This window comes from Lytechinus pictus, chromosome 14 (genome assembly GCF_037042905.1).
Source record: "Lytechinus pictus isolate F3 Inbred chromosome 14, Lp3.0, whole genome shotgun sequence".
Classification (NCBI taxonomy): Eukaryota; Metazoa; Echinodermata; class Echinoidea; order Temnopleuroida; family Toxopneustidae; genus Lytechinus; species Lytechinus pictus.
In genome coordinates, this window is record NC_087258.1 from 14321936 (window position 1) to 14339944 (window position 18009).

Below are 18009 nucleotides of genomic sequence, written 5' to 3' on the forward strand. Positions count from 1 at the left end.
GCATATGTAACAAATGATAAATGCGAATGTTATCAGTGCAGGCAGATATTTTTTATATACGCTCTGGTCTGATCGAAAGGGAAGTGTTATAAGGACTGTCTGCAGTTACCCATTAAGACGATATTATATCAACAATAAAATAATGCGAGCGCGAAGCGCGAGCGGAAACAAAACTGAGATTTCAGACCCAAAAAAACGAGATATTCTAAGCACTTTTCTAATAATAAAGAGGATAGGTACATAACTATACAATTGATGCGAGCGCGAAGCGCGAGCGGAAATAAAAATGAGATTTCAGACCTAAAAACGGGACATCTTAAGCACTTTTGTAATCATGAACAGGATAGGTATATATGTATACAATCGATGCGAGCGCGAAGCGCGAGCGGAAATAAAACTGAGATTTCAGACCTAAAAACAGGACATCTTTAGCACTTTTCTAATCATGAACAGGATAGGTATATAACTATACTGTTTATACAATTGATGCGAGCGCAAAGCGCGAGCCGAAACAAAATTTAGATTTCAGACTTCTGAAACTCCACACTGAATGTAATATGGTTTGAACAGATAAAGATAAATCAGACGAACATGAGAATAAAGATTTGATCAAAATCCGACAAGGAATATCAAAGTTATTGCATTTTAAAGATTAGCATTATTCCGGTGAAACAGTTTTAAGCATGTCTTCATTAATATTCAATGAGCAAACTGATGATGTCATATCCCCACTTGTTCTTTGGTATTTTATGATATAAAATTAGGTTTATTTAATATTTTCCCTTCAAGAACCAAAAACAGTTGAATTGACAACTGATTTAGTCTATTAGATATTCTTTGCTGCAACTTATTTCATTATAAATGAGACATATCATTCACACTGGTATGAAAAATTAAACAATTTTGATTCCATGTAATAACACAAGAAACAGGACAGTGGGGATGTGACATCTTTAACCCACAGGGGCGGAAATCCCAGAGGGGACAGGGGGACGTGTCCCCCTACCAAGAATAGTAGGGGGACACAATATAAAATGTCCCCCTAATATTTTTGGTCTTTCATGGAGAAAAATACAACACTTTACAATCGAAATAATACCTTTTTGACTAAATGACATTTTGCGTGAAAAACTTATTTTCTTCTTTTTTTTTGCTTGTCAAATTTTCCAGGCCCTGCAGATTTCCACACAAGTCAACCCACCTATTAAGTATTCATGACGACATGCATATCTCCATTTTCATAAAATATTGCTAAACTTTAGAATTAAATAACTTAACTATTTGTTATCAGATTTTCATAAAATTGTATTTGATATAAATATTTTCAGCCCGGAGTAGCCCCAAAACAAGCTGCGTATCTGAATAAACATGCGTGCGTCTGTTTAGAGTTATACCTAGTATCTGGGCATTGTTAATACATTTTTTATTATAAAAATCAATAATGTGAGCGCGAAGCGCGACCAGAAAATATTTGATCTGAAAATATTCCGATCTGAAAAAGGGTGAATTTATACACTATTTTAAGTACTGTGTCGGAAAATTCTGAAGTGGGGGGGGGGGGGGGGGTCTACAAAACGTCGTTCATTTTCATTACATTTCTGTCATTTATCAACTTACCACTAGATTTCCAGGAGGTGCTGCCTATGAAAAATAAATGCAGCACCCCCAAATTTTGGTGGTGCTTCACCCCCAGCACACCCGCTTCCAAGGGCCATGGGGCAGGGCGAAAAAGACTGTGACATTTGATTTCTATTGTCTGACTTGTAATTGTTAATACAAAACACGGGCGGTCGGGCGCGCGCACACTTGATTCGACATAAAACATGGAAGTTTCAAGTCCAACCACACCCATGTCCCTCCCTGCTATCGAGTAGTGTGTAAACTATGGTTATCACAGTATATCACGCGCGACCACGTCTGTATCAGAATGCCGGAGCTTGATTGAGTCGCGTTAGGACTGGAGGGATATATGTTATTGGAATATATGTGAAAGACTATGTAGATGATTTGTGATTGTCGGATGTGATAATTATGTACATTATAACATATATAAAAAAATACAAAGGGAACCTGATTTCGTGGGGGTGCTGCCTATGGAAAATATTACACGCAGCACCCCCAGGAAAATTTATGGGGGTGCTTCAGCACCCCCAGCACCCCCGCTTCCCAGGTCCCTGGCCTCCACCTCTCCCGTCTCCGTGCCGCCGGGGTCTCCCCTAATACTTGGATAATTTTAGGGGGGGGGGGTACCTCTAGGGACCTCAATATACGCAACCCTGGTTTCAGGGACTCCATCTGATTTACAATTTAAAAGGCTCTATCAATGGTGGCGAATACCCCGGTAGGGGGCGATCATCCCCCTACAGTTGCAACCTCCCCCCCCCATAGGTGGCGGAAGCGGGGGGGGGGGACAGGTCCCCCCCTAAATTTGAGGTGGGGGGACGGCCCCCCCCTAAATTTTTGTTGATAACTTTTTTTTTGTTTTTTTTTTGCTTGTCAAATTTTTTTACCTGTGTCCATCACAAAATTTCAGGTGGACCCCCCTAAATTTTTTTTGCCTTCCGCCGCCAATGCTCCCCCACCGAAATTTTGAGTGTATAGTAAGCACTTCTACCCAATCATGGCTCATGACAAGATCAATCTTCACAAAGAGTATTTCAAGAATGCTGCCCTCTTCGACGGAAGTTGTTCAATCTCTCTTGCTCCACCCCCCCCCCCCATTATTTCCATGCCCCCCATAAAAAATACGTTCACTCCTTCATTTAGAATAGGCACCCTGCTTTTATTTAATTGTAATTATGGGGCATATTTCAATTAATCACTATTGCAGAAGTTTTAACACTAACCCCTTAAAATATGTTGCAGCTGCTCGTAGGCCTATCTGATATCACAAAAGAAAAACTTCGATTTCTAATAATTTTAAAAATCTTTTATGGATTTTCCTCAAACTTTAACCAACATATATTTTTTGGTATTTTATTTTTACAAGAAACTGTTCGTGAGGGTAAACTGCCCTTTTTTGTGGGATGAGCGAACCGATCAACACATTTCATTGGCCATGTTGACCGTATGATATTAATAGCTTTCTTTAATACCTTTGGAGATATCATTCATAATAAAGAGAATATTAGTCGATATATAAGCATTATAGCGAAATTAAAATCTTTTGAGATGAAAAGTATTTGTTTTATTCTACTTGGCAACATCAATATTGCAGTATGAATGCATTAGTAAATTGGTGTGATATCTAGTGTAGATTACAAGACAATACTGCTTAGAATGTTCACTGTTAGAAAATTTATCCTTAAAATAAAAGAAGTTCCTGCAGCAGAGTCTCGAGAACACCTGTATATCTTAACAAATTGCATAATCTTACAGGAAATTGGTATTTGGTGTATGGAATCTTACAAATTTCCTTAGATAAAACACCATTTTCCCCTTTTTATACAGACCTGTTCTGTTGAATTGCAGAAAAATTCCTGTTTTATGAATTTACAGAATGATTCTGTTATTGCTTTCTGCAAAATCTTCTTTTTTTCCTGTAAAATCACAGTTTTTTTTACAGTGTTGCATTATGGGTTACGGACCTGGTCAGATTTGAATAGTGGATGACGTGATGGTGATAGGTTACAAGTCTGCTGGTTTGGATTCGCTTTAAAATCCTTACTCTTCTCAGTCATGGGCCTGTATCATGTATCGTTACGTAAACTCTATTTCTGCTTTAAACTGAGAGTCCAAAGTTCTGTTGTCATATTACGTAATGGCATAATTAGGGAGTACTCAATTACCTATTAGACAAGTAATCGTAACTAGAATTAGATACTGTAGTAGGACTCTTTAGCAAAGTTGTAAAGAATAAAATTTATTTTGGGTGACGATCAAACATTGTATATTGTAAGTATATATAATTTTATTTCAACGATATATAATTTCTTAATTGTCGAATAGAATTTACGTGGATAGGAAGTCATAAAATTTATCTACCAACGTTATTTACAACTTTAATTAATGTTCATTGTAAACTATAGCCGGTTTCGAATGTGATGTGCCACTTATAACAAGATTTATGTTCTAACCTCTTTACATTGTTTCCGTACGTTGTGCAATTGCGAAATTTACATGTTCTATGACTCATCTCAATTGCTCAGCGTTATCTTTTTATTGTGATAATCGATTTCATTCTTTGAATAAAAGGGGAGTACAACCTGATTTTCATCGCTAACATACATTTACTATACAAGTCGTTGATAGCGAGGTCGTCGGCGGTATGGAGGAGAAACAAAATGGCGTCGCTCCTGACATTGGACCCGACTTCGACGTCGAGTTCAAACAAGTGAATGGGAAAAACGGAACGGTGAATGGGGAGGTCAATGGCTCTGTCAACGGGACGCTGGTCGAATCTAAAGAGAATAATAACAATCACGACAAGCATGGTGGTGATGACGATAAGTTAGTGAAAATTTTGATTCTATTTTCATTAGTTTTTTTTTTACATCTGAATTAATTCATTGGACATATTACATTATTAGAAATGACTTAACAAGAACAAGCATAATAGAGGTACACATCTTAAGAGTCTTAAATGTTTACAACCCCCATACAAAGAATAATATTCGTATGAAGGTAATACAATGAAAAAATTAAGAAAAAAAACCCACAGCGACAGAGAGAGTTATGATAACACATTCATTATATTAATATAAATCACACGAGAAAATAAACGACTACTTTAAAAAAAAAATCGTATCGAGAAAAATGTTTATTGTAGATACAAATTTGTTACCTAGAAGTATATATGAAAAATTGGACAAGCATTATATTTGGGGTATAATACACGAGTTCATGTGATTTGTTCATCAGCACAGCTATTGTATTCATTCGACGCAAGTGAATGTTTTCTGTGACAGCAGTCGAGTGTGCTATAAAGCTGTAACATTTATTTCTGTTGACCAATCTTCAATACTAACATGTCCCGATTATCCCACATTGAGCCCCCCCCCCCCCTCTCTCTATTCTATGTCTATGTCTTAATTTCTGCATCATGCCCGCCTATATATACTGCATGTCTGCCCGTCTTATGTCTCCTTTTCTTTACCTTATTTTTCAGAATTGATGAGAAAGAAGAGGATAAACCGAAAGTAGCTCTGACAAGACTGGTATGTTTCAAAACAATGCCTCATTGAAACCCACTATATTTAGGGCCTTTTCACACGACGTGAATCGTGAATCATCATTGTAATGATGATTGCAATTCGTCTTTAGAAACATCGGACCTTAATACCATGGACCTACATGGTTTCACACGGAAAATTAGTATCGTAATTTTAGTGAAACTTAACTGGAATTCGCCTCCGGAGTAGAACTTGAATTCGTCATTGCGATTAGCCTGCGTTCGTGATTCTAGTTTGGTTTCACACGTGCTAAAAATTCGCCATTAGCCTTATTATTCACTGGAATCATGAAATTACGATCAAACAGACCAATTATCTATAGTCATTGGAAATGAGATAATAGCCTTTGCTAATTTGGAGTCGGTTTCGCCTCTATTGAAATATTGCAGGAAACTTGCAGTTGATTGCAGATCAAATTCAGGTCTCCAAATCAATCATAATTCTTGCAATTATTTACAAAATTTCAATATTGATCACTGCTCTGCTTCTGGTGCTTTAGTTGAAATTGGTCTATCACTAAATTTGCAACTGAATTGATTGCAAATATTATCTTGTATAAATAGGTATTAACCGACTTGCTTTAGTTGATATTGGTCTATCACTTGTAGTTTTGCAACTGAATTGATTGAAAATATTTTCTTGCAACATCCCCTATGACTGTGGTATCAGATTGCTAAACTTTACTTAAAATAATAATACAGTAAATTCACGACGGTAAAAGCAAGAGCAGAACTACAGGGGCGGGGAGATGATTGGCCCTCCCCAAGCAATAATCTTTCCAATAATTAATTAAAGATATAGGCCTACATGAAAAAATATCATTGAAGAAAATTAGATAGAATGAAAGGAATATGAAAAAAAGTTTAGTCGTGGATATACAATACCCATATTCTCATCAAACCGATGAATTTATTTATTTGTTTCTTTATTTATCAAGTTTTAAAACAGTGTAGTCTTTTCAGTGCCAAAAGGGCCATTTTTACAAAAGAGCCCTGTATATGCATTAAAAAATAGAACCAAATTACAATGGTATGAAGCACAAACAAAATTACATAACATAATGATGCAATCATATCAAATGAATAATAGAAACATACATGTATCAAAGCCTTGATATGATTTATTAATTAAGGCTGACAAAATCTAATTAACCTCTCCGCCCCAAACTGGAAATTAGACAAAGTATTAAACAGGCTAAATGGCAATTAAAACAAAATTGATGTTTGGTATATAAACTGATTGTAGATAAACTAGAATTGGACCAAGCGGCATGATACCAAACAGAACAAATTGGTGAAGAATAAGTAGCAATTTGCATATTTAAAAATACATAGGGCCTATTTACTGTATGCCGAGCGAAACTTGGGCAAGAAAAAATTGTTTAAAAATGACGATTAAAATAAAGTACATTTTCTTTAGATTTACTTTCGACAAGCAACGTCAAACAAGATAGATTTCGTTGTGGGGGGGGGGGGGCAATAGTTGTTATACCAAACCAAACTATAGTGGAAGGAAATGTTCTTTTCAATAATTATGATGCTAAATATTAGATATGTATTTTCTTGTAGTTTCGCTATGCAACATCGCTGGATGGATTTCTGATGTTGATCGGGTCGGTGGCTGCAATCGTTCACGGCTGCGCCTGGCCTGTGCTCAATATCATATTCGGTGAGCTCATCGACAGTTTCACCGACTTTGCCAAGAACGGCACCAATGCAACGACGACGTCGCCGACGGCGTCGTCGAACCCCGCGAAGGATTTCGATGACCAGATGCAGCAGTATGCTGTAATCTTCTCTCTCATCGGGGTGGCGACCGTCTGCTTTGCTTACATTCAGGTGACTCATTAAAAAAAAATATTTTCTTCTTAGGAGCGGGTGTGAAATCATTTGTGAATTGATAAATGACTACCGAAGGTACAATAAAAACCATTTTCAATTTTTTTGAGAAGATGGCATTTCATTTTTTACCGTACGATGATTATGTTATTCTTGGATGGATTTTCATCAAACCTTCTCCAATATTTTGTTACTAATTTTTTTGTTGTTGCTATTTTTACAATAAAAATTTTGCCAGGGTGAATTTTGGAGGGGTGCAAGCAAAGGTTAGTGAGAGAGAGAGGGAGAGAGAGAGAGAGAAAAGAAGAAGAAGAAGAAGAAGAAGAAAGAGAGAGAAGCGACCGAGCTTCGGGGTGTTTTGATATTTCATTGCTTTGAAATCACAATCTTGGGTTTAAAACTTATGCCCTCAATATACTTATCGGATTGAAAAAAAGTAAATAACTCTAAACACTGTAAAAAATGAAGTGCTAATTTAGCACTTACAGTGCTTGCAAAGTGACTGCACTTCGAGTGCTCAGTGATTTTCTAGTTTAAATTTGAACTAGAAAATCAGCACTAGTAGTGCAGTCACTAAACAAGCACTGGAAGTGCTAAATTAGCACATCGTTTTTACAGTGAATATCTCGCAGAAAGACAGATTTCAGTTCAGTTCATATTCAGAGGCTTGCTTTATCTTTTGATATTTGCTTTGCCTTATCTAGGCCTAAATGCTGTTTATTTTTAGCTTGTGACTCATTGAAATTTGATACACGTTGTAACGCAAAATTTGAAAAAATACTTAATTGATTTTAATCATTAATTGTAAACTACATTATGTGAAAAGAAAGTTATTTGTTTATTACTTATTAGAATTCTATGTGGACACTGGCCTGTGAGCGGCAGATTTACAAGATTCGCAAGGCATTCTTTGACGCCATTTTATACCAAGAGATAGCCTGGTTTGACGTTCATAAGAGTGGAGAACTCACATCAAGATTAGCAGAGTAGGCAACTAAAATATGCTTGTGCTCAGTCACAACAACTTAATCGACTCAAAAAATTTTATGAAAATAACATGTAGGCTATATGGTCGACCAGGAGTCGATTTCGTAATGTGACTGCACTGCGACATTAAACGCCTGCGTAGTCACACCAACGAAGCGTCTCCAAATCGGTAAATTGCCAATTCGTCTACTGCCAACTCGTCCCCTCACCATATGGTTAGTCTAATGCCATTCCGTCCATCAGCATTTCGTCTAACAACCATTTGGTCCAATAACCATTAGTGGTCCAATCATCACTTCGTCTAATCACCAGTTCGTCTATTTCGTCTCATAAACAGTTGGTCTAATATCCGATTTAATTTCATGTATTTTGCCCAATTAACACTTAGTATTATTAAACCAAATGGTAAATTGACTAAATGGCTATTGGACCAAGTGGTTATTAGACGAAATGGTGAGTGTACGAAATGGCAGTTAGACCATATGGATATTGGAAGAACTGATGGTAGACCAAAATAGTAGACGAGATGGCAATCAGACGAATTGGCATTAAACCAAATGAAAATAAACCTCCAAACCCACAGCTAGAAATAATGTAAATATAATGATTTATCATAATATATATAACTTTACTTTAGACTATCGAATTCTCTGAATAATAAGCAAGATTAGTATCTGGATTAACCAATCTTCGAAATATTTGACCTTCTGAATAATGAACCTTCATTATAACGAGCTGTATTCTACGTTTTTACGTCAGTGGTTACTTATATGCTTATGATAGTTAATTTGAGTCGGGGTTATATTCTGTTTTGATTGAGCAAATACTATTCCACCCTTCCTTGAATGACTTAAATGAAATTATTCTCATTCATGTTTTGCTTTGTTTTTGTTTGTTTGTTTTTATAGTGATATGGAGAGAGTGAAGGAAGGTCTAGGAGATAAAATATCAATCAGCATGCAATATCTCGCCATGTTTTTCGCAGGTAATTAAGGATACTACCCGGGGCTGCCGCGCCAAGATAGGTTGGGGGGGGGGGTGGGGGCAAGTCGATCTTGAGCTGACGTCATATTTTTTTTCCATTGAATAATTCATAGTTGCATCGTACAATCCCTTCCTTTTATATACCTCTTCCATTCGTCCTCCTTTTACTTCCACTTTCTCTTCCTTTTGTTCTTCTATTTTTTGATAAAAATCATAGGGATTGAGGGCCCCTACAGGGAACCCTGTAAGGTTCTTAATACAACCTATGGGTTCTCTATGGTGAGGAGAACCCTACCCATTTTGTATAGGGTTATTTACACAATAAAGTACCCAGACTAGAGAAAATTAAAAGGCTCCTTGTCGACCCCCCAAAAAAGGATTATAAAGATTCTGCTTCTCCTAAGTCATGTGGAAGAACTTAAAAAGGTTCCAAATACGGCACAAAGAAAGGTTCTAAAATTTTTGTAGAGTGTAAACACTTATGTTACGAAGCTCGGTTTTTTTAATTCGTCATTCCGTTTTTTTCCATCTTCACCTAAATTTTAGGTTTTGCAATCGCGTTCTTCAAGAGCTGGGAGTTGACCCTGGTTCTCCTGTCAATGACGCCGCTGGTAGCCATTGCTGGAGCATTTATGGCTAAAGTAAGTCTACTCGGTTTCATTGGGGGAATGTATGATAGATGAAGGGAACCATTCTGACTGCAGGCCGAAGAAATAAAAATAAGGAAGTCAATCAAGTTTTAAGAAGTGACGTAAAGTAAAATTACCAAATGCAATGTTGGATGTTGTCTGTACATGTGTAACAGGAAGTTTCCTCGCCGCTTTTAAGACTATTTCCCTTTATGACAAAGAGCAACCAAGAAGTCTTTGTCGAAAATAGGTGAGTAAAAACAGCAGTTTCGTCCAGGATAGCGTTTCATGAAAGAACCTGTCGGACATTCTATCCGACGAGCCCCATTTTGTCCGACAGTTACCATAGTAACAGTGTTTCTCAGCCGATCAAAATCAAGGAAAGTTGTCAGATTTAACAACTTGTCTGACGAAAATGTTAATGAAACGCTCCCCAGAACTGGACTCTGGAAAAACGACATATTTGCAATGTTTCGTCAGCTCCGAAACTAAGGACGAAATTTCTGTTCCGGTTCACCAATTTTCGACAAAGACCTCCCAGCTGTGCATTGTCATTTGATGGGCACTTTCGATACCTTTACTGTGTTCTTGAATACGTCGGGTGTCGTATAAGCGCAATTTCCTTATTATTCAGACAAAAAAGTGTTTGTTCTATATGGAAACCATCGTGTTAAAGGGATGGTCCGGGTTGAAAGTATTTATAGCTTAATAAATAGAGTAGAATTCACTGAGCAAAGTGCCGAAAATTTCATCAAAATCGGATAACAAATAACAAAGTTATTGAATTTTAAAGTTTAGCAATATTTTGTCAAAACAGTCGTCATGAATATTCATTAGGTGGGCTGATGATGTCACATCCCCACTTGTTCTTTTGTATTTTATTATATGAAATTAGGTTTATTCAAATTTTTTCCTCCAAGAACTAGAAAAATTGGATTGTCAACTGATTTAGTGCATTTGATATTTATTGCTACAACTTATTTCATTATAAGGGAGACATATTATTAACACAAGTATGAAATAATGAAGAAATAATGATTTTATGTAATAACATAAGAAAACAGAAAGTGGAGATGTGACATCATCAGCCCGCCTAATGAATATTCATGACGACTGTTTTCACAAAATATTGCTAATCTTTAGACTTCAATAACTTTTTTATTTGTTATCCGATTTTGATGAAATTTACGGCATTTTGCTCAGTGAATTCTACTCTATGTATTAAGATATAAATATTTTCAGCCCGGACCATCCCTTTAAGAATGTTACATCAAGTGTGCTCGCATAATCATGAATAATTTGTTAAATTTGAAATTTGTTATTTGGTTTTCTTTGTTTGTTTGTTAGTTTTTTTTTTTTTTTTTTTTTTTTTTTCTTTCCCCTCTTTGTGTAATCGTTAGTTTTGACTTTTCAGTATTGTTTTTATATTCATGTATGTATTTCATATATCCAAAGGTCTGACAACAGCTCAAGCATCTGCTTATTTTGTCATACCACTGCATGTCTGCAACCTTGCTATAATCAGTTATGTTAATGTTATGTTAATCATCATAATTATACATTAGTATTATGTAAAATTTAATGTAATCAATTTTGTGATGGTCACACTATGTACATTGTCATGACATGCAGAAATAAATAAATAAATAAATAAATAATGAGAATTACGCATATAATGAGGGTTACGCATGCATATCTCTTCCGCATCTTCCATTTCTCCGTCTCTCACTTTCTCATCCACACCCACACCCTCTCACACACTCCCACACACACTCTTTAAATGAACATCAATCCAGATTCTAACATCGTTCTCGAAGAGAGAGCAGGAATCGTATGCCGATGCAGGAAGCGTGGCCGAGGAAGTCCTCTCTTGTATCAGGACTGTGGTCGCGTTCGGAGGAGAACAAAAGGAGGTCGACAGGTAAAGACCGTGAGATATATGGCTATAGAGAGAGAGAGAGAGAGGGGGGGGGGGGGGGGGTGGGGTAGGAGGTAGACATATATATAGATCAACATTTAGAAAGAAACTTAAGAAGGAAGGAAAGAAAGTCAGAAAATAATAAGAAGAAATAGATAGATATATCGCTTTATAGAAAGAAAGAAAAACATAAAGAAAGAAGGACAGAAAGAAAGAAATGACGAAAGAATAGAAAAAAGACAGACAGACAAAAAGAAAAAAAGAAAGAAAGAAAGAAAGAACGATAGATAGATAGATAGATAGATAGATAGATAGATAGATAGAAAGGAAGGAAGGGAGAGATAAAGAGAAAAAAAAGATCAAGGGAGAGGCAGAGAAAGAAAAAAGAGAAACAAAGGGGAGACAGAATAAGAAATTAGATGCATGTCAAGTAGAAAGACCATTCTACCCAAATCACCCCCCCCCAAAAAAAAATAATAATAATAATAAATAAATAAATTAATAAATAAAAAAAAATAAAAAAAATAAATGAATGAATAAATTCGCAGTACCGGTATGTTTGCAAAGGGAACCGCCGTTAAATATGACATTTTCAAGCAATGTTGTTCTGTTATACATAGACCTACTCCTAGAGACCTAGCGATGCTGTCAATATACAATTCTTTCAAGTTGTACCATCAGGAATGTAGGTTTTTATAATTACTAATTGAAAATATGAAAATAATATGATCACTGAATTCCTTTATTTCTTCTTATCTCATTTTTAAAAATCAACAATAAGGTATGGAAAAGAACTTAGAACAGCACGTAATCTTGGTGTCAAGAAGGGAATGACGACCGGCATTGGAATGGGATTTACAATGCTTGTCCTGTATGGGTCCTACGGCCTGGCATTCTGGTAAGAATTCTTTTTTTTCTCTGTACTTAAAGCCAAATGTCACTGCAAGTACTGTTAATAGCGGCATCTCATGACCTGATTATACATCACGGAAACCCTGCATCCTGACCCAAGATGCAATATTTATCCGGGACCCCTGAACATAAATGTTTGCGATACATCGCAAAAAAAAAATATATGAAAGGACTACTCCGATTGGGTCCTGGTAAGACTTTTGAACAAAGAGCACATGCAGGGCCGTAGGCAGTATTTTCTATGAGGGGGTTCCGAGTTATAAAGAGTGAACCTTTCTATTTTGTTATTCCGTTTCTCCCCAGGACGAATCCAGCTTTCGCAAATACGAGGGGGGAGAGAAATTTTAATCTACATTTTCCACGATCGGCCGCTTAAATAAATAATGCAAGGACAGGCTCATTTTTAAAGATATTTTATGTATTCTGAAAAATGAACTCAGAGCAATTTTGTTAATGGTGATCAAGATGGGTATCTAAATAACTTAGATCTAAACACTTTATGTGGACGCGAGCTGAGATTTGAAGTATACTTATATCTGAAAACAGGAAAAGGGACCTGTTTAGGACTGTTAAGGCGACCGCACACCTTACGACTGGTCTGCGACCCGATTCTAGAATAAAATGTAGAAGTATTTTATGCTAATATTAAGACTTGGAATATCTTACTGTGTAATGTTCTAAATCATCGTACGAATACCTATGATCAAATTTGTGACTATGCTATCATCCTTCTTAGAATAAAAGCGAATTTGATATCTAGTCGTAATGACGTCATAGCAGTCGTACGATTGGCTACGATTTGAAACTAATTTGGACTTTACTCCAAAATAAGGGCTTGCAATCTTTCAAAATGGTTATAATATTATTATTTCAATTAATTTTAACCTCAAATAAAATGATATGTTCCATTCACATCTTCAAAAAAATGAGCAAAATGCGATTTGTTCCAAAATCGGGTCGCAGACCAGTCGTAAGGTGTGCGGTCGCCTTAAGAAGTGACTCATGGAGAAGGTACATATCTCTCCAACCCAATAATACGAAAACAACCAATGATCAGGATGATATCTGAATAAGTATAATTGATGAGCGTGAGACGCGAAAACATCTTGGACTGTTTGCAGTGGCTCATGCGGATGATACATATCTCACCAACCAAATAATTCAAGCGCGAAGCGCGAAATGAATCCTTTTGATATTTTGACATGAAAGCTTCAAATTTAAGCACTTTTTGTACTAATGATCAGGAGGGATATTTAAATGAACAAATGGTGCAAGCGCGAAGCACGAGCTAAAATTCTGTATATTTCGATCGGAAAAATGACACTTGGCGGACGTTTTTAATAAAACACAAGATGTACATTATTATTATTATTATCTATTATTATTTGTATTTATTTATACAGGATAAAACATGATCAGCACAGCTGTATTACATAATGGTCCTGATACAACAGGTTCAAAATATGAATATAAAAAACAACAATATATTTCAATAACTATTTTTAACAACAAAACGACTATAGAATACTATTCTATGATAGAATTCATGATAGAAAATATATGACAAAACACAATACGTAACTGTAAATATATTACAAATTAAAACAAAGTATATATTAAGTAGTCACTAAAAAATCTGTAGAAAATAGACAAATATTCAAAACGTGAGCAAAACAAACGATAAAAGAATATGAATTTCATTAGTTAAAAAGGACAGCTTTGTATACACGTTTGAAATATTGCAGGGATTGGATATAAAGCACTGTTTAACATTTAGCACCATTATGAAGAGGACTGTTTTGTTACTATAAATGAAGCATGCGCGAAGCGTGATCTGAATTTTGGTGAGGGATTTAGTAGTAACAACGGGTTATTTTAAGCACCTATTGTAATTGCGAATACGATGAGTATTTAACTAAACAATAAATGCGAATGCAAAGCGGTGAAAATATTGATAGACTTATGCTGATCTGAAAAAAATTGATATTTCAAAGACTCTTATTTGGAATTCAGGAATGGGATACGTATCTTAATTGTTAATCATGCGAGCGCGTATCGAGAGCTGAACATTTTCTTACATTCAGCACTTCTGTAATCATAATCAGGATGCGTAATTGCATATCTAACTAAAACAAAATTATGAAACTCGAATCGCCAGCAGAACAATTTGTGCATATTGACTTAAAACTAGATATTTTAAGCGTCTTGTTTCTTTCACTTTTCTTATAATAATTATGATGATGATGATGATGATGATGATGATAATAATAATAATAATAATAATAATAATAACAATAATAGTAATAGTGCGTACTTAAATAGCGTAGAGGTCCACCTTTCGGTGCTCATGGCGCTTAAAAAAACCCTGCTATTATTACCCCGGCTCAGCAAGGCACCCGATTACGGCGCACACAGCTTTTTGAGGAATTACTTCCTGCTGGCAGGTACCCATTTACATCACCTGGGTTGAGTGCAGCGCACAGTGGATGTATTCCTTGCCGAAGGAAATTACGCCATGGCTGGGATTTGAACCCACGACCCTCTGTTTCAAAGTCCGGAGAATAATCCACTGGGCCACAACGCTCCACACTTATCTTTTTTTTTTTTAAATAATATTTCTCATCTCCTTCTCTTTTTTTCCTTCCTGCCTTTTGTTTTGCTGTAGGCAAGCGGCTGGTTGCGCGGAACAAACTGGCTACAACTGATGTTCACTGGTCACTGACCATGTTAGAATTTAGCAATATATTACAACTTTTATGTTACGACGCACTGCACTGTTTCTCCCTAAATTAGTTCAACAATACATAAAACTAAAATGTTTTTCTTTTTTTTATGTAGGATGAAAATTAGTTGAGGTCGAACACCATTGATATCCAAACTGAATACAAAGTTTTTCTAATGTTTTTGTCAATTCAAACATTATAGATTTGAAGAAAAAAAAATTATAAAACGAAACAAAAATGGCATTGTTCGCGATAACCCCAACACTTCACATGCAATCCCGGGCATGCTCTGCCCCGGCCGATATTTCTCTGTATAAATCTCGAAATTTATCTGAGCTAGTTTCTCAAAATTATTGATCTATATTGTTCATCTAAATTGAACATTTTCTCAATATATGCAGCAGCAGGGTATTTTATAGGGGCGGGGAAAGACGAATTAAGGTGACGTCACTTTATCTCCATTGCACTACGAGAGTTATCAACATCATTTCAGAAAATATAGCTTATATATAGAAACCTATGGAAAAAGACTTAATATGTAAAGAAACATGTAAAGAAGCTCATGTATATAATACGTGACGTCAGGAATAATTTCGTTTTGGGTCAGAAATTTGGCAGATTTATAGCTCCTGTCATTTCAAGAATGAAGTTGTCTATTTTCCGCGTTTCTGACTAATTCTGCTACCAAATCAACGGTGATTCAAATAAAGCATATAATCTAAATGCTATTTATTGAAAGGATGTGGACATTGAACGAATTTAATTGAAAGCATATTTAGAAAGGAAGTGTTTGGCTAAATAAAAAGGAATTATTTTTATACAAAATCCTTAAATTACTTATATCAGATGGCTTAAAGTTCATAAGTAAATTTGAAGAATCTGATCAATTGATTTACGACATACGGGGCACTTGGCGTTGTCCCTCTCATGGAGTCTCAGGGAGCAATTGTAACATGTTTCGGTATGTCCGCACGGTACCAGAGCAGAGTCTTTGACGTCCTCAAGGCATATGCTACAGGGGGTCTCTGTTTTCTCCTGTTTCATCTTGGCCTTTTCATCCTCAAGAGCTTTTTGAGCCGTTCCAAGTTTCGTTTCAACTTCCTCGAGTTTCAAAGCAGTCCTATCATTTAGTCTCTTATGCATGTCAATTATTTTAGCTTCACGTTCAAGTCGTTTGCAGAGACTCTCATTCTGGTTCTTCAGGGTCTCCATTCCTTTTAGGGTTTCAGAGAGTTTCTCTTTGGCTTTTATCGTTTCATTTTGCTTTTCAGAAAGTTCAACTTTAATTTTATTGAAAGATATTTGGGTATCGAACACCAGGGATGTGAATTCGGTCTGCATTTTATTAAAGGCTTCATTTCTCTTGCGTAGTTTAGCCTCCGATCGTTGGAGTTTCAACCTTGTCTCTTGGTGGCTTTTACACTCTGTACTTAGCTTTGCTTGATAAGTTATGATGTCGTTTAGTAGTATATTGATAAAAATATCGTCATCATGCTGTTTAGCATCTGACTGTTGAGGCAGCAGCTCATCCTCTCGATGTCTATCGCTTTCGTTGTCTAACATTTCAAAACAATCAATATCTGAGGGCAATACGTCTATTTCGTTCGGATTAAGACTTTCCTTTCGCATGTTTTCGAGGTTACATTTCGTTTCTCTCAGCTCAACCTCTGCAACGTGAAGTCGGATTATTAGGAATACTGTCCAAAGGCACTCAACCAATAGCAACAATGGATGACATGACACCATGTACTGCAGAAGCAGCACTATTACTGCAAAAACATACACATTCATCGTACTTGCTCTGTCTGTTTTCATAGTTCATTAAATGTCCGTTTTGAAGATTTAGATGATTCCAAAGAATAATTAGTTATTATGATAATGGATCTTGTACTGATGACAACGACAGTTGTGGTGTAGAAACCTGTATAAAAACTACAAAGAGACAACGCCATTCTTTAATTAACACAGTTTTCTGGCATGTTGCATTGTCCTCTCTTCTTCTGTAGTAATGGGGTACCTTATACGTTTGTCCTTTTTACTGTAGCAAGTCAGGCTCTTTTCATGTTGTTATGTTAAGGAAAGAAGGCGATGGGTCTTCCTGTCTTTTATATGAATAGAAAAACGCCTTACTTACTCCTAGAGGCATCCTGTTGAAATGAAAATAAAGAAATCAACAAGATATTTCTCTATGAGAAACTGGAAGAGAGGGGTGGCAATGATGTACTTCAATTAGTATTTACACAATATAAAAGAAATTCGTTCTTGGAGAAATATTTCACGAATATCAAGAAGAACTTATAGAAATTATTGGTGCGAGTCTACTTAATCTATTTCTTTGATTAATTATAAGACAAAATGTGCAAGCAATGGAACACTTCTATAAATGCTGAATCATGTCAATTCAGAAGACCTGACGAAAAGTGTTACTAGTTGGTCTATATCTTAACATTCCACGACAAATTACAGATTACTCATCACACTATCTTAATTCAAGGTTGCAGGCGTATAATGGCGGGGGGGGGGGGGGGGGTTCGTCTCAAAAGGGATTTATGTGACGCAAATAAAAAAAAACTAATTATGATCCCAGGATTTGTGCAACATAAATGTAAAAAGCAATGTTGATCCCAGTTTATAAACAAATACGAGCAGCATGACTGCTTAATTCAGGCTTGGTGGAAGAATCATCCATGGCTGTGACGGAGACGTAATCTTATCAGATTTCGACTTCCTTTTACTACACGTATTATGAATGTTTGAAATGCATTTCATGTATACTTACCATGCTAGTAATCAATGCGATAATCAGTATTCCAGTAAAAATCTGGTTTAGATATGTATATTAAAAGG

General features: G+C 36.0%; 1 protein-coding gene across 2 annotated transcripts; it reads left to right on the top strand.

Annotated features, from left to right (window-relative positions):
- The first annotated feature begins 3817 nt into the window (after positions 1–3817).
- On the top strand, positions 3818–12429 carry LOC135156635 (ATP-dependent translocase ABCB1-like). Of its 2 annotated transcripts, none has more exons than XM_064109463.1 (9): positions 3818–3894; positions 4195–4449; positions 5108–5156; positions 6740–7009; positions 7862–7995; positions 8905–8981; positions 9527–9621; positions 11406–11530; positions 12309–12429. In XM_064109463.1, the coding sequence occupies exons 2-9, from the start codon at positions 4268–4270 to the stop codon at positions 12427–12429; spliced, it is 1053 nt and encodes a 350-aa protein (XP_063965533.1). In that variant the 5' UTR covers positions 3818–3894; positions 4195–4267. The 2 variants fall into 2 exon arrangements, with proteins under 2 accessions (XP_063965533.1, XP_063965534.1); XM_064109464.1 differs by having other exon boundaries at positions 3836–3894; positions 4242–4449.
- The last annotated feature ends 5580 nt before the right edge of the window (positions 12430–18009 follow it).

Excerpts from the sequence above, each read along its gene's own strand:
- LOC135156635 (XM_064109463.1), top strand. The coding sequence starts at position 4,268 with ATGGAGGAGAAACAAAATGGCGTCGCTCCTGACATTGGACCCGACTTC. Across the intron at positions 7,996-8,904 it reads CTCACATCAAGATTAGCAGA|TGATATGGAGAGAGTGAAGG; the intron begins GTAGGCAACTAA and ends TTGTTTTTATAG. Across the intron at positions 8,982-9,526 it reads TCTCGCCATGTTTTTCGCAG|GTTTTGCAATCGCGTTCTTC; the intron begins GTAATTAAGGAT and ends CCTAAATTTTAG.